The 20193-nt window shown below is 39.5% G+C and overlaps 1 protein-coding gene across 1 annotated transcript in view; it reads right to left on the reverse strand.

Moving 5' to 3' along the window:
• LOC136858361 (neugrin) overlaps positions 1 to 20193 on the reverse strand; it is a 70979-nt gene that overhangs the window by 14666 nt on the left and 36120 nt on the right. Inside the window, exon 3 of the mRNA XM_067137843.2 lies at positions 13557 to 13737. Within this exon, the coding sequence (XP_066993944.2) occupies positions 13557 to 13737 (181 nt within the window). The remainder of the gene's footprint in view (positions 1 to 13556; positions 13738 to 20193) is intronic.

The raw sequence follows: 20193 nt of genomic DNA on the forward strand, positions 1-20193 counted from the left end.
ATCCATAACTTAAAAAAAAAAAAAAAACCTGCACATTCCAAGGTACAATTTTCAAGGAAAATAATTGCATTGAATGGGTTAAAGTTGTCAGCTCTGCACACATCAGTCGAGCGGTCAGTGCAAAGTTCTCCCGGTAACTCGATTTCTTCTCAGGGTATTCTATCTATCGCTCATAAAATCTGAGATTTTATATGTGTGTTTTTTACGTGGTTTCGGAAGAGACTCGATCTGCTGAGACACACATCATGGGGAAACCTATTCGCTCAAGTAAGGACCTGCGGCCGAAAACCTCAAAATGAATCTCTCTCTTATGTCAAACTCATCAGTTACTTATATCTACAAGACTTATTAGCTAACTTACAAACTAGCTGTTACCCAAAAAGAATTCATAACACAGACACTTCCAAAAAGAAAAGTAAAAGAAAATTTATTGAAATAAATCATGTTCAATGTAAAGTTAAATGTGAATTCTGGGTAGTATTATCTTAATAACATTTATGTATAAAGGATTAGAGTCAGCGCTGGCTCAAATAAAAGTAAAATAATTAAGATTTTAAATTATTTACACTCATTCTCATTCAATGTTCAAGTTCACATTGGTTATTTACTCCTATATTCATAGCCATGTTCTGAAGTGTAATTGATTTACTTTAATTATATTTAAGAGATCGCTGAGCAATCACGGTCTCCATATAAATACTCGATGTGAATACTGTCACGATAATTATATTAATATTCTTACCACATTTAAGTCAATTCACTGTGATAAAAATGGATGGTTTTGCTAAATTGAAACGTAATAAAAATTAAATAGGATAAAGTCAGATTGCGAATGTAAATCTGATCATATCTTTGCGTATGTATCTCCTAAACAAACTCTTGCGTGAGTATGAAATCGTAAAACTGCTCTCCAAATTTTCCATTCATAAATCTGAACTCTGAATATTTGGTCCTTCATCTAGAATACTGATAAATAACAACTTACGGGCTAAGACAATACCTCCCTAAAACCTACGACATATGGCTCCTAACTAACCATTTTCCTATACTTTATATTTTAAACACTTCAACTCAAATCATATCTGCGTGAAAATAAATGAACATCTATCTAACTGTTTAAATAGTTTCCGAACCACACACTCCTCCACCAATGGCTCAATGTGCTTTAGCTATCTCATATTACTCAATATCTCTCATGTGTACGAGCTACTCAACTCGTATGGTCAGTACAGAATGAAATTAATACGTATTATATTGAAATGTCGCCGCACCAAAGAATATCACATGTGTACTTAGTCATGAGCCTAGTTAAACCGTCTGTTATAGAACTCTCTCGTATTCGGTACATATCATTTACCAATGTCAAATAAAAACTGTCACGATTCACAATTCTACCATAATACATGTCAATCTTACCTTAAAATGGGTCATCTGCGCGCTGTTCACTCTTTTGACATATTCTTTCCATATGACACAGAAACTCACCTCATGTTAATCTAACGCAACGTTTCCTCGACGAATTGCAATTCTTTCTCATACCGCAGCACATAAACAAACATTTTCATTTCAAATATTCCTTAATATACTCCAAGAAATAACCATATTTTAACACCATTCTGATATACATTATCATACCACCGGCATACTTATTGCCGTACGCATATAGCCGACTACAACCAAAGCTATACGCCAAACATTTTAGAATTGCCTTATTATAAACGCATTTTAATAACCTCTTATCTTTTAACAGCAGTTGGAGTTCAATGCCCTCTTTCTATAAAGAAAGGAATACGTAACTTAACTATATTCATCTGTGTCGCACAGGTAAATTCGTGACGTAATCATTGTACAAGTAATACGAGATTAATCGAAGTTTCACTAGTTATATAGACTCATTGCTATTAGATCTTCACACGTATCACTTCTTTCATTTACTCATGCTAGTTTCTGCTGTATGTATGCAAGTGCGGTAGCGTATATGATATAATAGAATTCTAATTCTACACTGCCATCTTATCTTATAGCCTTAAATATCTCACACTTCACTTTATGATTCACACACGTTCTTAATTAATTCATAAATATCACCAATTAATCAGCTCATGCCGAAGTTAGAGTGAGGGTGTAAATTGCAAGAAACTACTCTACTAAAAAAATGTATGGACTTAGCTCGTCAGATGTTATGTTTGGTCTGGTTGTCGCTCCATTCCTTGGTTGTGATTAGACCCTCTGTTAGGATCTGGATCTCCGGTTGGACAACGTCTTCCCGGTCATTGGCTGGTCATATGGCTGGCTGGTCCAATCCTCATCGTCTGGTCCTCTGGCTAGCCGGTGCCCATCCTCATCGGCTGGTCCTCTGGCTGGCCGGTCCAATCCTCATCGGCTGGTCCTCTGGCTGGCCGGTCCAATCCTCATCAGCTGGTCCTCTGGCTTGCCGGTGCCTGTCCCCAGTTCAGTCCATCATGTAGATTTAGCAAGCAGTCATCATTCCAAATCTGCAGACAGCGTAGAAAATTCCTTTTGCGGAGCAATCAGTCATGATATATTCCATTGTTCTACTGCTTATTCTTAACGACGAAATTTTCTTCGGTTGGGATTTCTCCGTATATATATATTAAGTTTATAACAACAGGGGTAACTTTATTCCCATACGAAATTATCGGTCCTCCGATATAGTGAGTCCTTCTTCTTCAATCGCAGAGTGGTTGCTCACCGGATCCAAGTCAGATGTATCTCACCGCGATTTACTTATTTTTATAATATCTCGTCTCTTTTATAATGTACGCCGGTGAATTATTTTGACAGATTTGATCGTCGATCGTAAAATAGTCAATATCTTCTTCAGAATTTTAGGATAATCTTCAGATGTAAAGCTTAGCTTGTACTTGCGTCTTTCTTCTGCCGTTGAAATTTTTAGAGTATTTTTTTTTTAACAATTAGTCCGCTGCTATATTTTTTTTATAAAACAATCCAACTGAGCCTCTACTGTCCTGCAGTGTCTTCCAAATCAGTCCGTTCCGTGACGTGCATGGTCTCCTATATACCACATTAATGAGAAGTTCATTGCCTCAATAGATCGCATGGGCCATACCTTCCTACGCCGCCATTTTGTAAATGGTCTACGAGATGCGAACGGGCACATTTACTCCCCCGTCACAAAGAAAATATATTGGTCACGATATATTTTCTCATTGATAACTTGAATCTCAAATGTGACTTTGCATCTCGTATATATTCTTTGCCATTCCAATACTGGGTATTCGATTATCGAATATCAGCAGATTGATATCGATTCTGTTTTTGTTGTACTAGTTTGTTTACTTCACCCATGACCGTGTACACAACAGCTGATTTTCTTCATTCCTTCCAGTCCTAATAAAGATATTTAATCATTCCTCCTGCCGCATTTTATAATGGTACGTCGTTTATTGGTTCTGGGCTTTGTTGTTTCTTAAGTTCTGATTTCATAGGCTCATTTTCTTGAAAGTAAAGCTTGATGTTGCATGCATTGTGTATGTTACGGTATTTCCCATTTAAACTTGCTATTTCATAAGCATTATTTCCAAGCACGCGCTCGATTCTGTAGGGACCATTGTATAGCGGCAGAAATTTAGCACATATTTTAGCTGGTGCATTTGATATTGGAGCAGTTTTGACTAGAACTAGATCTCCTTGCTTGAAAGGTGCATGGAACTTCTTATTCCGTACTCTTCTTAATCATTTTTGGGATTGATCCTTGAGCCTCTGTTGGATCTTTAGAGTTATTTCTTGGGGATCTGGCTTCTTCTCTAGCTGCATAGTAAAAATGCTGTGCCAAGTTCTCTGTGGGTGGACATTTTTATGGGCTACGCTAGGAATCTGGGCAATTGACTGGTTAACGGTATTGTTCAAACTTTCTGCTATGATGTCGAGCATATCTATCCATTTCCAGTGTTGTTGACTGCAATATATTCTCCCGAATTTAGCGATCTCCTTCATATACCTCTCTACGGGGTTCGCTGCTGGATGACGAACTGAGCATAACGTATGCTTGATGCCCTCATTTCTCATTCGTTCACGGAACATAGTTGAGGTAAATTGTGTTCCCCTATCAGTGAGGATCCTCTCAGGTTTTCCCATTTCAGAAAATGTCTTATTAATGAGGCCGTGTATAACTTGTTTGGTATTGGCTCTCTGGATGGCTTGCAATGAAATATATTTAGAGAATATGTCGATAACCACTAGTATATATTTCTTTCCCTTCCTAGCAGTGGGCAACTTTCCAAAGATATCTATTGCATAAATTTCCTGAGCCCTAGATGGTATAATTGGGATCGGTTTATGACCGCATACGTAATTGTTATGCTTTACTCTCTGACACACATCGCATGTTTTTGCTATGCTTCTGACTGATCTTCGTAATCCTTCCCAGGTGAATTTCTCCATTATCATTCCAATGACCTTGTCTATGCCAGCATGTCCGGTCATTTCGTGGGTATGCCAGATTAATTCTCTCTGTAGCTCTTCTGGTATTACAATTCTTTTACTGTGGTTGTTCTTGTCCACTACTTTCAGTAGTAACCCATCTACGATTTCATAGTTCCTTGTGAATTCTGGCGCTGATTCCCTGTTCGCCAAGTTATCGATGATGATCTTCAATTTCTCGTCGGATTCCTGGAATTCTCTCAGATTTTCCAACTTTCTTAGCAGTTGTTCGTCTCGAGTATCCAACTCAATTGCTAGAACATCTTCTTCACTTTCTTGCGGGTTTCTGCTTAACGCATCAGCTAGGATGTTTTGCTTTCCACTACAATGTTCGATCTTTAGGTCAAACTGTTGCGTGAATAACATCCATCGCGTGATCCTTTCGCTGATCATAACGGCTTTCAACCCGAAAGTCAACGCCTTGTGGTCTGTCCTTATCGTTACTGGGTACCCATAAATTATACGTCTCCATTGTTGTAATGCGTGCACTATCGCTAGAAGTTCGAGCTCAGTAGTGGTATAGTGTTGCTCGTATTTCCTGTGTTTCCTACTGGTAAACGCCAGATAAGTTAGTTTTTGAATCTCGTTATCTTCTTGATATAGGCAGGCTCCTATACCAACGTGCGATGCATCAGCTTGAATTATGAATCTCTGTTGATAATCAGGATATCCCAGTTTGATACTCCTCTTCATCAGCTATTTCATGTTGATGAAAGCTTGTTCGGCCTCATCATTCCACTTCCACTTGTTGTTGACCTTTAGCATGTCCTGTAATGGTGCAGCCGTCTCTGTGTAACCTTCGCAATGGTCTGAGAAGAATCCAGTCATCCCAAGAAACTGCCTTATATGCTTTACCTTTGTCGGCCTCGGGAAGTTGCATATAGCCTTTATTTTTACAGGATTTGGTCTTATCCCTTCTCCGTCGATCACGTGGCCTACAAAAAGCACCTGGCTTTGGCAAAATTTGGATTTTGACAGATTTATTTTGAAGCCAGTTTTCTGTAAGTTACTTAATAGCTTTTCCAGCTTGACACAGTGTTCTTCGAAGGTAGAACTCGCGAAGACCAGATCATCGAAATAGCAATTTACGAACTCCTTTACTTCACTCGTTAGGCTCCTGTCTAGTGCCCTTATCAATACTGCCAAGCTGACTTTCAACCCAAAGGGTAGCTGACAATAGGCATATGTTTGGTTATTAAACATGAAACCTGTTAACAACCGTGACTTCTCTTCAAGGACGATATGGTGAAATGAGGCCGTGCAGTCCATTCTCGTGAAGTATTTCTGACCTCGAAATCTCTTCACAATGTCCTTAATCTTGGGAGCCTGACTATACTCTGGAATTAGTCTGCCGTTTAGCCTACGAGCATCAAGGCACAGACAGAGTTTTCCGTTGTTTTTCCTTACAATAACTATGGGATTTAAGAATGGAGTGGTGGTCTTCACGATCAATCCATCAACTAACATTTCTTCGATGATTTGCTTAACTTCAGTGAAATATTTCTCTGGCACATCATATATTTTTCCCTTATAAGGCGTCCAGTCAGTAACCATCAATTTGTACTTGTAGTTAGGGATTTGCCCAGGTTTATCGCTAAATACTTCAATATATTTACTTATGATGTTGTACAGTGTTCGTTTTTCTTCTGCTGGGACCGCAGCTTGAGCAATAGCCTCCCAAATCTCAGGTTTTTCGCAGCTTTCCTCTTCAATTGCAATGATTTCCTCAATTCTCATGATCAATTCCGGCTATATTTCTGTGCTAAGATCCTTTTCTTCTAGTCCTTGGCTCTCTCCGTCCAATAGATCCACTTCCTTTCCCTCGATCTTCAACCATTCGTTCTCTTCAAGTGTGTCACTAAGTTGGATCCTTTCTACGGTTCTATTTCCATCATTTTCTACTACCGGGAATCGAACTTCACCTTTTTCCATGTCAATTGTCATCCAAGAACTTATCACGAAGTCTATCCCAAATATAACGTTGTATTTTATTTTTTTCATAACCATGAACGGGTGCTCGAATTCGTATTTTCCGATCTTTATACTTAAGTAAGCTTGTATCTTGCACTCTACTGACTTGTCTGGAATGATACCTCGGATTTTTACGCCAGATACCGGTATGGTCGGTATTACTATTTTCTGGCTTAGCTCTTGGAATAACGTATGTGACATTACACTTATGCTGGCTCCAGATCCACTAAACAGTACAGCCTGATGTCGAACACTTTCACGACTATTACTGGTAACTTGAATTTAGGTTGGGTTTCGTGACAGGTATCCTCTCTAATTAAGTCCTCGGGCTGGATGTCCCAGTGAACTACCCAACTGCGAATTTTGACAATATTTTCCAACGGTTCATTATTTACAGTTTCTTGACTTGTTAATTCGCCATCAGCGTTTTCTTTCCGCTCAGATGGCTGGGAGTTGTCTGTGTTCCCTTGGTTCTCATGCTTTTTCCAGCCTTCTTCTTGTCTCCTTCGTTTATAATTTTGGAGCTCGAGACTTTCTGCGCCTTCGAGGTCGCCGTTTATATCCTTGTTTTTGATGGCTTCCTCCCATCGGCTCCTGTTTTGTCTCTGCTCCCTGAGCTCTTGGACATATCGTCTATTCTCTTCGTTCTGATTATATTGGGTTGGTCCTCTCCTCTCATGGTATCGCCTCCTGTTCCTGTGATATGGTCCACTTCTATTGTTCCCATATCGAGTATTATTCCTGTACTGGAAACTATTTCTATTTCCTATTTGCCCATATATTCCATGCTGCTCTCCACTGTACTGGCAATAACATCTCCTCGACTCCTTATCTTGGGCTCTGATACAATTTTCCGCCCTAATCTCATCAGCCTTATCTACTCCGCGGTTGGTGATTTTGGGACTAATTGTATTAACTGCCTCTATTTGTCTAAGATTTCTGGGGTTCCTCTCTATTAAACACGTTGACGTTAGGTCAATCTGTCTCAATCGTCTCTCCATGTCAATGGCAGTTTGTATGTCAGAGGCCGCTAGTAATCTCTGTACTTCAAGTGGCAATTGCCTCTGAATGGTTTTAATCGCCTCCAGTTCGCTAGGCGGAGAATCCAAATCTTGAAATCGATGAAACTGGAACGAAAAGAAATCGCTGTAGCGAGTTTGGCCAGCAGTTGAGAACTTCCTCGAGTACAGCTCTAATCTTAGCTGTTGCTGGATCTCAGTATCCCAGAACTTTCTCAGGAAGGCTACCTTAAACTCATCATGGTTGTGGAAGGTATACTTGAAAGCCTGGAACCAAATGTTTGGGTTTCCGTCCAGATGTTTTTCAATAATGCGCAATTTCTTTTCTTCTTGAATCTTTCCTTCTTTAAAATATTCCTCAATGTCCCTAAGGAATTGCTTCGGTGAGGTCTTAGCCGAGCCGTCGAAATGTTTCGGACGGTCATCGTAGTTTTTAATGATATTAATTATTGTGCTTCCCTCACTCTGGTTACTTCCGTTTAACATCTCGATATCTCTCCTAGTTGGGTCGCTTATCCCTGAAGGTGCGTTCTCACTCTCACTAATTTGTACTTCGATTGCTCTTTGCCTATCGCTAGAGCTTGAAGCCATAGATTTCGCCGTGTGCGTTTCCACCTTCATCTCCTGTATTTCCCTTCTAATCTGTTTCATCTCTTCTTCTGTCCTCTCGATTTTCCGCTCCGATTCAACCTTGTTGTCTTCTATCTTCTGTTTCAATTCGTCTATTTTCTGAGCTACTTTGCTTGCAGCTTGGTCATATTTCTCATCTAAGTCTTGTTGCCTTAGATTTAATCCTTGCATGCCAGTTGTTATATCATTTATCTTCTCTTCTTCCAATTTTCTGATGATTTCTTGGCTCTCTGTTACCTTTTCATTTATTTTATTTATTTCCTCGTGCATCTCTCTATTTCTATTTTCCATGGTTTCGGTCAACCTAGTCTGCATATTTTGAATTTCATTCTTAACTTCATAAATTTCCGACCGTGTTTTCGCGGTTTCTTCAGTCACTTCTTCTTGTTTCTTGCTTAACTCATCGATCATCCCTTTGTGTTCATCTTCTATTTTCCTAACGAATTCTAGAAGAATTCCTTCTGTTTCAGCTGATCCTCTCTTCTTTCCTCTCTCATCTCAACGATGCATCTCTGGAATCTTGATTCCCGTTCCTGTTCTTTCTCTTCTTGCTTCTGTTGCCATTCTTCTTGTTTCTTATGCAACTCTTGCATCAATTCATAATGTTCTTTCCTTCTTTCTTCGCGTTGTTCTTGTTGCCATTCTTCTTGTTTCTTTTCTTGTTCCTTTTGAAATTCCCTAAACCATTCTTGTTGTTTTCGTTCCTTTTCTGTCCGTCTTCTTTCCTTCTCTTCTTCCAGCTTCCTCTCTTTCTCTTCACGTTCCTTTTTCTCCTTCTGTCTTTCTTCTTCCAACCTTCTCTCTTTCTCTTCTTGCTTCTTCTCTTTCTCTTCACGTTCCTGTTTCGCCTTCTGTCTTTCTTCTTCCAACTTTCTTTCTTTCTCTTTACGTTCCTGTTTCTCCTTCTGTTTTTCTTCTTCCTGTCTTTTCAAATATTCTTGGAACCATAATGGAGCTCCATCCTGTTTTTCTTGTGCTCTTCTCATTTCCTCTTCCTGTTCCCTTCTCGTCTGTACTCTTCCTTGTGTTGCCATCTTTTGTCGAGTTCAATATAATCGGTACGATCTCTCTAAATTTCTAATAAGTTCTCTATTTTGCTAAAAATTCCTCTAATTTGCCTAACAGTTCTCTAAGTTCATACAATATCACATATAATATCACACAAACAACAATTTCTTAGTCTAGCAAGTTCAAAACAGTTCAAAGTTTGCACCTTATGCACTATTTTAAAGTTTTTCTTATGCACTGAATGATAATATAGATGGACCTTCCTGGAGATTGGCACCATCCCACCAGATAGACCATCGACAACCGGACCACAAGTTCAGATTTATGATTTTGATCTCATTTCGGAACATGTTACAAGAGAAAGAAATTAAAATTCCGCTATGCGGCATCCAATATTTACATGTATGGCCATCAGCCTTTACCATAGTTAAAGTCAACTAAGTGTCAATTCATGTATACTTAAAAATCACCCTAACCTTCATTATTGTCGTTAAAAGAAAGCAATCATCTAATAAATAACAGTAATTCCTTATCATTATCTATTCCTACTGATAGACTTGTATCTATATCCACCTTCCATCTTCTTTTCCTAGTATCGTTCCTATTATGTGTCCATTAACTGCTACATTCCTGGGAATTCTCCTTGTTACGTCATTTCTTCATTATAACATCTCATGATCGGATAAGTTTCGCCTTAAACAACCGTATCAACTGCTCATAATACACAGTTCGCTTCTGTATAGCTTTCCCACGGTGTCTTTCTCTTCAACAGGTCCTACGATGTGGCAGTAATTAAATAAATTAATCAATACATTGTTGACTCTTTTTCTTTGCCCGATACCTACATTTCGAGCTTCAACACTGGACTGCCAATTAAGTAGTGTGGGTTATCAGACCATTTCTTACTCTCCCGCGGTGTCTTTCTCTTCGTCGAGCTTGACATTGAGGTGCCAATTAATATTGCCTTAGGCGGTCCTTTACTTGACGTTCCCGCGGTGTCTGTCTCTTTAATCGCCCCACGTTGGTGCGATATTAAACTTGCTTCACTTTGGAGACCATTTCCAGTACCTTTCTCATTAATTGCCCCACGATTGGGCAGCCATTTAACTTGCACCTGTCAGTCGTGCGGTCAGTGCAAAGTTCTCCCGGTAACTCGATTTCTTCTCAGGGTATTCTATCTATCGCTCATAAAATCTGAGATTTTATATGTGTTTCTTTTTTACGTGGTTTCGGAAGAGACTCGGTCTGCTGAGACACACATCATGGGGAAACCTATTCGCTCAAGTAAGGACCTGCGGCCGAAAACCTCAAAATGAATCTCTCTCTTATGTCAAACTCATCAGTTACTTATATCTACAAGACTTATTAAGCTAACTTACAAACTAGCTGTTACCCAAAAAGAATTCATAACACAGACACTTCCAAAAAGAAAAGTAAAAGAAAATTTATTGAAATAAATCATGTTCAATGTAAAGTTAAATGTGAATTCTGGGTAGTATTATCTTAATAACATTTATGTATAAAGGATTAGAGTCAGTGCTGGCTCAAATAAAAGTAAAATAATTAAGATTTTAAATTATTTACACTCATTCTCATTCAATGTTCAAGTTCACATTGGTTATTTACTCCTATATTCATAGCCATGTTCCGAAGTGTATTTGATTTACTTTAATTATATTTAAGAGATCACTGAGCAATCACGGTCTCCATATAAATACTCGATGTGAATACTGTCACGATAATTATATTAATATTCTTACCACATTTAAGTCAATTCACTGTGATAAAAATGGATGGTTTTGCTAAATTGAAACGTAATAAAAATTAAATAGGATAAAGTCAGATTGCGAATGTAAATCTGATCATATCTTTGCGTTATGTATCTCCTAAACAAACTCTTGCGTGAGTATGAAATCGTAAAACTGCTCTCCAAATTTTCCATTCATAAATCTGAACTCTGAATATTTGGTCCTTCATCTAAAATACTGATAAATAACAACTTACGGGCTAAGACAATACCTCCCTGAAGCCTACGACATATGGCTCCTAACTAACCATTTTCCTATACTTTATATTTTAAACACTTCAACTCAAATCATATCTGCGTGAAAAGAAATGAACATCTATCTAACTGTTTAAATAGTTTCCGATCCACACACTCCTCCACCAACAGCTCAATGTGCTTTAGCTATCTCATATTACTCAATATCTCTCATGTGTACGAGCTACTCAACTCGTATGGTCAGTACAGAATGAAATTAATACGTATTATATTGAAATGTCGCCGCACCAAAGAATATCACATGTGTACTTAGTCATGAGCCTAGTTAAACCGTCTGTTATAGAACTCTCTCGTGTTCGGTACATATCATTTACCAATGTCAAATAAAAACTGTCACGATTCACAATTCTACCATAATACATGTCAATCTTACCTTAAAATGGGTCATCTGCGCGCTGTTCACTCTTTTGACATATTCTTTCCATATGACACAGAAACTCACCTCATGTTAATCTAACGCAACGTTTCCTCGACGAATTGCAATTCTTTCTCATACCGCAGCACATAAACAAACATTTTCATTTCAAATATTCCTTAATATACTCCAAGAAATAGCCATATTTTAACACCATTCCGATATACATTATCATACCACCGACATACTTATTGCCGTACGCATATAGCCGACTACAACCAAAGCTATATGCCAAACATTTTAGAATTGCCTTATTATAAACGCATTTTAATAACCTCTTATCTTTTAACAGCAGTTGGAGTTCAATGCCCTCTTTCTATAAAGAAAGGAATACGTAACTTAACTATATTCATCTGTGTCGCACAGGTAAATTCGTGACGTAATCATTGTACAAGTAATACGAGATTAATCAAAGTTTCACTAGTTATATAGACTCATTGCTATTAGAGCTTCACACGTAACACTTCTTTCATTTACTCATGCTAGTTTCTGCTGTATGTATGCAAGTGCGGTAGCGTATATGATATAATAGAATTCTAATTCTACACTGCCATCTTATCTTATAGCCTTAAATATCTCACACATCACTTTATGATTCACACACGTTCCTAATTAATTCATAAATATCACCAATTAATCAGTACATGCCGAAGTTAGAGTGAGGGTGTAAATTGCAAGAAACTACTCTACTAAAAAAAATGTATGGACTTAGCTTGTCAGATGTTATGTTTGGTCTGGTTGTCGCTCCATTCCTTGGTTGTGGTTAGACCCTCTGTTAGGATCTGGATCTCCGGTTGGACAACGTCTTCCCGGTCATTGGCTGGTCATATGGCTGGCTGGTCCAATCCTCATCGTCTGGTCCTCTGGCTAGCCGGTGCCCATCCTCATCGGCTGGTCCTCTGGCTGGCCGGTCCAATCCTCATCGGCTGGTCCTCTGGTTGGTCGGTCCAATCCTCATCGGCTGGTCCTCTGGCTGGCCGGTGCCTGTCCCCAGTTCAGTCCATCATGTAGATTTAGCAAGCAGTCATCATTCCAAATCTGCAGACAGCGTAGAAAATTCCTTTTGCAGAGCAATCAGTCATGATATATTCCATTGTTCTACTGCTTATTCTTAACGACGAAATTTTCTTCGGTTGGGATTTCTCCGTATATATATATTAAGTTTATAACAACAGGGGTAACTTTATTCCCATACGAAATTATCGGTCCTCCGATATAGTGAGTCCTTCTTCTTCAATCGCAGAGTGGTTGCTCACCGGATCCAAGTCAGATGTATCTCACCGCGATTTACTTATTTTTATAATATCTCGTCTCTTTTATAATGTACGCCGGTGAATTATTTTGACAGATTTGATCGTCGATCGTAAAATAGTCAATATCTTCTTCAGAATTTTAGGATAATCTTCAGATGTAAAGCTTAGCTTGTACTTGCGTCTTTCTTCTACCGTTGAAATTTTTAGAGTATATATTTTTTTAAACAATTAGTCCGCTGCTATATTTTTTATAAAACAATCCAACTGAGCCTCTACTGTCCTGCAGTGTCTTCCAAATCAGTCCGTTCCGTGACGTGCATGGTCTCCTATATACCGTATTAATGAGAAGTTCATTGCCTCAATAGATCGCATGGGCCATACCTTCCTACGCCGCCATTTTGTAAATGGTCTACGAGATGCGAACGGGCACAGCTCCGATTACGAAGAGTACCAAGCTCTGCTCATCTGACACAAGGGAGCTGAGGGCTCAAGAAAATATGCACAAACTTGTACACATATTTGTACGACATCATCAAAGCTGCAATACGGCCTGTAGTACCCGCTATGAAGTGGAATAGTTGTTGTTGGTCTCTGCCAAATTACATTAGGGGGTCTTATACACGTATTTACTTTTTTCTATTTTCTTTGTCTCAAAAAGCCGAGGTGGTCTGATAGGGGAGGGGGTCTAACACATGAGTAAATACAGTAACATTACCAAATGAAGTAATACTTACATAAGTGTGGTGGAGGTGAAGTGACAGTACTTCGAGATGCAAATTGCGACACATGGCGTTTCAATTCATCTGACATACTGAGTGAACCTTGTTTAAATAATTTCCAGTTGTTCAAAACAGTTTCATTATACTTCTTTATCCTCTCTGGGCTTGCAGCTTTCCAGTGTGACTTCAAAACTTTCTGCAACATACAGTTATTTTAAATGGACTAATGCAAATTATTCATAAGACAATTCATATCATAAGTAGATCTAAAGAGAAATAACATGCTTAATATTCAGAAGAAAGCATTTTTACTTCTGAACTGATTCTCATTTTGAGTTAACAATGCAACAATCAAAGTAAATCAGCATACTTGGCACATAGTGCAGTTTAACACTTTTAAAGATAACAGACATAATGATTTCTGTGTGCACTACATATAGAACAAATGCATTTGAATACAAGACAAATCTACCACAATCATAAGCCAGCCCACTGGCCTCTTACCCAGAGGGCCCAGGATCGATTCTCAGCAGATCAGGGATTTGTTGGGATCTGAGGTCCATCCTCCCTACTTGAGAACAATTGGAAAGCTATCTGACAGTGAGACATCAGACCCTGTCTAAAAAAACCAAGAATAACAGCCAAGAGGATTCATTGTGCTGACCACATATCACCTTAATCTGCAGACCTTCAGGATGAAAAGTGACTTCTTGGTAAGCCAAGGTCCATTAGGGCTGTAGTGCTGTGGAGGATGGGAGGTTACCATCATCACCATCATCAACATTGTCTCATCAAGCAGGTGATATTGGAATGCCTGATATCTAGACAGTCATTTCAGCACTCTGCAAGTGGGTTTCCCAAAATTTCACCATTCCTGTAGGCAATATTGCTTGTATGACTAATAAAAATTTCAATAACCATACCAATCAGTAAGATAGTAACATCAGTAACCCACTGAATGAAGAAACTAGGAGCAGCACACAAGTTAGAACATTTATTATCTATAAATTTCTGCTCAGGGATCCAGTCCTGCATCTGTCACTGGGAAGGCCTATTTAAGATAACTGCTGCCCAGCCTGAATGGGGAAGGTCCTAGAAAAGGTGGTAGTCACACTTGAACCTGGCTGGAAATCTACACCCAGAAGGTCATTCCCAAGTTTTGCAGATGAAAACCAAGAATATACAAACATGACTACTGGAGTGAGGAACATCAGGATTCTACTCCTCAACAACAACAACAACAACAACAACAACAACAACAACAACAACAACAACAACAACAACAACAACAACAACAACAACAACAACAACAACAACAACAACAACAACAACAACAACAACAACTCAGCAACAACAACAAAAGACCAGAGTGAAAAACAGCTCAAATTACCCACTAACTAGCTAGACTGGATATCGAAGTTTTCGCCCTGAGTGAAACTAGGTTATCTTGCTGCTTGCTTGTTGTTTTAAGGGGCCTAACATCGAAGGTCATCGGCCCAACTAGGTTATCTAGTGGGGGATAAATCAATGAGACTATCTCAGGCTACACCATCTTTTGGAAAGGAAATAATGCAGGAGAACTACACATATGTAATGTCAGATTTGCAGTGAAAACAAAAATAGTGAAGAATATTGGCCCATCCTTACTGCAGTCAATGAAAGACTAATGACCCTTCGAATTACTCACTGGTAATAGTTTTATCACCCATCTCTACCTATGTTCCTACTTTCCATGATGATGAAGATTCCAAGAAACAGTTCTACCACCAACAAAACAGTGTTCTTACCAAGATAGCTACTAAAACTTTTGTTGATCTTCTTGGTCTCAGTAGTGAGCACGAATATGCAATTCTGCCTACCTGACCATTTTAAGACCACATGGATGAATCCACACTCCAAACACTGACATCTCATTGACTATGTCATTACTCGGCAATGTGACAAAAAAAATGTTCTGATTATGATTGCACGAAATGTAGATGCCTCCTGGACTGACCACAGACTTCTAGTTAGCTGAATAAGGATCTTCATGCTGAGAAATTGCATTCGGGAGATAGTAAGTTCGAACCTCACTGTCGACAAACCTGAAGATGGTTTTCTGTAGTTTCCCATTTTAATAATAATGTTATAGGCTTACGTCCCACTAACTACTTCTTCAGTTTTTGGAGACGCAGAGGTGCCGGAATTTTGTCCCGCATGAGTTCTTTTACATGCCAGTAAATCTACCGACACGAGGCTGGCATATCTGAGCACTTTTAAATACCACCCTATGAGCCAGGATTGAACCTGCCAAGTTGGGGTCAGAAGGCCAGCGCCTCAACTGTCTGAGCTACTCAGCCTGGCGGTTTCCAATTTTCACACGAGGCAAATGCTAAGGCTGTACTTTAAGTAAGGCCATGGCCGCTTCCTTCAAACTCCAAGCCCTTTATTATCTCATCATCGCCTATTTATGTCGGTGCGACGTAAAGTAACTTGAAAAAAAAAAAAAAATACATCATTATAGACCATTATGCCCTTCAGCGTTCTGTCTGCAAGCCTATGAGAATTTACTAAACGTCGCCACAATCCTCTATTTGCAACTAGTACTGTGGCCTCATTTAGTTCTATACCTCTTATCTTCAGATCGTTAGAAACTGAGTCTAACCATCATCATCTAGGTCTCCCTCTACTTCTCTTACCCCTCATAACAGAGTCCATTATTCTCCTAGGTAACCTATCCTTCTCCATTCGCCTCACATAACCCCACCACCGAAACTGGTATATGTGTACAGCTTTACCCATCGAGTTCATTCCTAACAGCCCTTCTCTAATCATTCTGAGTACCCTCCTGTCATTGTTCCCACCTGTTTGTACCACCAATCATTCTTGCTACTTTCATGTCTGATACTTCTAACTTATAAGAAATCCTGAGTCCACCCAGCTTTCACTCCCTTGAAGCAAAGTTTCCTGAAAACAGACCAATGTAAAGATAGTTTCTTCCGGGAGCTGACCTCCTCCTTACAGAATACTGCCGATCACAATTGCGAGCTCACTGCATTACCATTCCTCCATCTTGATTCAATCTCACTTACTATACTACCATCCTGGGAGAACACACATCCTAAATACTTGAAATTATCGACCTGTTCCACCTTAGTACCACCAATCTGACATTCAATTCTCTTGGATTTCTTACCTACCAACTAATTTTCATACCATACTTAATGCACCTATTTTCAAGTATCAAGATATTAGACTGCAGGCTTTTGGCACAATCTGCCATTAAAACAAAGTTGTCAACATAGGCCAGACTGCTTACTACATTTCCACCTAACTGAATCCCTCCCTGCCACTTTATACATTTCAGGAGATGATCCATGTAAACTACGAACAACAAAGGTGAAATATTACAGCCTTGTCTAACCCCTGTAAGTACTCTGAACCGAGAACTCATTCTACCATCAATTCTCACTGCAGCAAAATTGTAAACATAAATGCCTTTAATTGATTTTAATAATCTACCCTTAATACTATAGTCCCCCAGAATGGCGAACATCATCTCCCACGGCTTTGCTGATGAGACCTAGTGTTTACAGTGCACTAGTCTTCTGGTATGACCGAGCTCGATAGCTGCAGTCGCTTAAGTGTGGCCAGTATCCAGTAATCGGGAGATAGTGGGTTTGAGCCCCACTGTCGGCAGTCCTGAAGCTGTACCTTAATTAAGGCCACGGCCGCTTCCTTCCAATTCCTAGGCCTTTCTTATACCATAGCCGCCATAAGAAATATCTGTGTCGGTGTGACGTAAAGCAGGCTAGAACAATGTTGATAGTTTCATCGTCCTGTCTCAGTCTCATCCTTGGCTTTGACAATATGAAAGTGACTGAGGTACGAGGGACGCTAGTAATGCTATTCCTTATGCAGCCAGTCCCTGCTATGAATTATGAGAAAATGTTGCTCACAGGGTCGGTTGGTGCATGCATTTCAGTGGGCTTGGCAAACTGATATGTAATAGCAAATTACGGCTCAGTGAGGAAAGCAACGGGAAACTACCACACTCCTCATTTCCCTAGTACACCTCTTCAGTGATGCCTAAGCCATCTATGACAGATAATGGTGGAGCTGTTGAGGATTCAACCAGCCTTCAGGCTAAGGACCGAACATACATACATACACCCGTCATATGCTTTCTCTCGATCTATGAAATATAACTGTCTATTCCTCTTGTAGCATACTGAAAATCTGATCCTGACAGCCCCTCTGCAGTCTGAAACCTCACTGGTTTTCATCCAACTTCCTCTCAACCACGCACCCTCTCTTCCAAGATGCCAGTGAATACTTTGCCTTGTATACTGATCAATTAAATATCTTGATAGTTCTTGCAATCCTTCCTGTTCCCTTGCTTATAGACAGGTGCAATTACTGCTTTTGTCCAATCCGAAGGTACCTTACCAACACTCCATGCTAATATTATTCTATGAAGCCATTTCATTTCTGCCTTCCCACTATACTTCACCATCTGGTCTAATTTCATCTATTCCTGCTGCTTTATGACTCTGGAGTTTATTTACCATCCTTTCCACTTTCTTCAGCGTGATTTCATCAACATCATTTGCCACCTCCCCATGAGCTTGGTTGTTCGCGACATCATCAGGAAGATTTTCAAAATATTCCTTCCACCTGTCAAGTGATTCCCTGGGATATGTTATGAGTTCACCTGAATTACCCAAAACATTATTAATTTCCCTTTTCCCTCCCTTCCTAAGATTCTTTATTACTGTCCAGAAAGATTTCCCTGCTGCTTGACCTAGCCTTTCCAGCTTATTACCAAAATCTTCCCATGATTTCTTTTTGGATTCAACAACCATTTGTTTCATTCTATTTCTTTCAGCCCTTGATTGGAGCCATTTCTGATATGCCTTCATTTTATGTTTACAAGCTGCTCTCACTTCATCATTCCACCAAGATGTTCTCTTTTTCCCTTTTCCTATCTTTACACACAGTTGTTCCTAGGCATTCCCTTGCTGTTTCTACTACAGCATCCCTGATGCCACCCATTCTCTTTCTATATCCTGAAACTGCTTACTGATCAATGCACTTCTGTCTAATTTCCTCATCCTGGATATTTTCTACCCTTATTCGTCTGCAGACAGATTTTACTTTCTCTATACTAGGCCTAGGGATATGCACTTAGTTCACTACAGATCAGATAGTAGTCTGTATCACAAATAATCCCCGGAAAACCTGAACTTGAAGTTGGTTAATATATAGTCTATTATGGATCTGGTACCCCTACCCTCCCATGTGTAGTGGTGAATAGCCTTATGCTTGAAGAATGTATTCGTAACTTCTAAACCCATACTAGCACAGAAGTGCAGCAAATGCTTCACATTCCTATTAGCTTTCATATCTTTCCCACACTTACGAATCACCCTTTCATTTCCTTCAGTTCTATTTCCAACTCTCGCATTGAAATCGCCCATTAGCACTATCCTTTCCTTGCTGTTGACCCTGACTATGGTGTCACTCAGTGGTTCATAAAACTTGTCAACTTCATCCTCATCTGCACCCTCACATTGTGAATACACAGACAATTCTCATCCTCCAACTGCCAAATCTACCCACATCATTTGCTCATTTACGTATCAAACGGAAACTATGTTGCGTGCAATAGTATTCCTGATGAACAGCCTTACCCCACACTCTGCCCTTCCCTTTTTAACACTCATCAAGTATCCGTTATAATCTCCTATCGCCTCCTCGTTATCTCCCCTTACCCGAATATCATTTACTTTTAAATCATCAAGATGCATTCTCTTTGCTGACTCAGCCAGTTCTACTTTCTTTCTTCCCTAAGCCCCATTACTATTGATAGCTCCCCATCGAATTCCATTTAGTTCGCCAAGTTGTCTCCAAGGAGTCCTCCACCTTTGAAATGGAACTGGGACTCCATTACTCCCATAGGTTCGAATCTTGTTTTAAATGTTCTGAGTTTTGTAAATTGACTCAGAATACGCCTGAGATGCCCACTCCCATTCCATAGCAACTGGTATCCCGACTCTCAAGACCACTTACTAGGCCACTCAGCCATTGCCCATGGTTCATGAACTAGGGCGTGACTAGGGTAACCCACACCATGAAAAAAAAAAAGAATCTTCATACTTTGAAAACCACAATCTTACTTCTCAAACCGTTCCAGGAAAATTTGAACATCACCATACTTCAGAATACAGCTGTGAGTACTGGTTTCCAAGATGCTCTTATAGATCAGCTAACTAAAATTCTGGTGAATACAAAAGATGTTGAACTACAGTGGACTAAATTAAAAAATATAACTAAAGAGACAGCAGAGAAGGCCGTTGGTTTTGTTGTAAGGAATAGTTTCAAGATAATAAAAAAGTGATTCAGATCCTCCTCAGTGCCATGAGGACTTGTGCCTTGTTCAAGATCAATCTTCCAAGGAGAAGAAAGCATGGTTCGCTCCTCATGAGGTACCCAGAAAGCCACTGACAACACCGCCATCCTAACTGACAGTCTACAGTTCTACTGCTGCTGAAGACTTCCTCCATGTGTGCCACAGCATCCACCACAATAATGGATGGCAGTCCCTCCAACTTTCCAGGACTTTAGTAAGGCTCTCAAAAGTATGAAACCAAGAAAAGGCACCTGGATCCAA

This window comes from Anabrus simplex, chromosome 1 (assembly GCF_040414725.1).
Source record: "Anabrus simplex isolate iqAnaSimp1 chromosome 1, ASM4041472v1, whole genome shotgun sequence".
Lineage (NCBI taxonomy): Eukaryota > Metazoa > Arthropoda > Insecta > Orthoptera > Tettigoniidae > Anabrus > Anabrus simplex.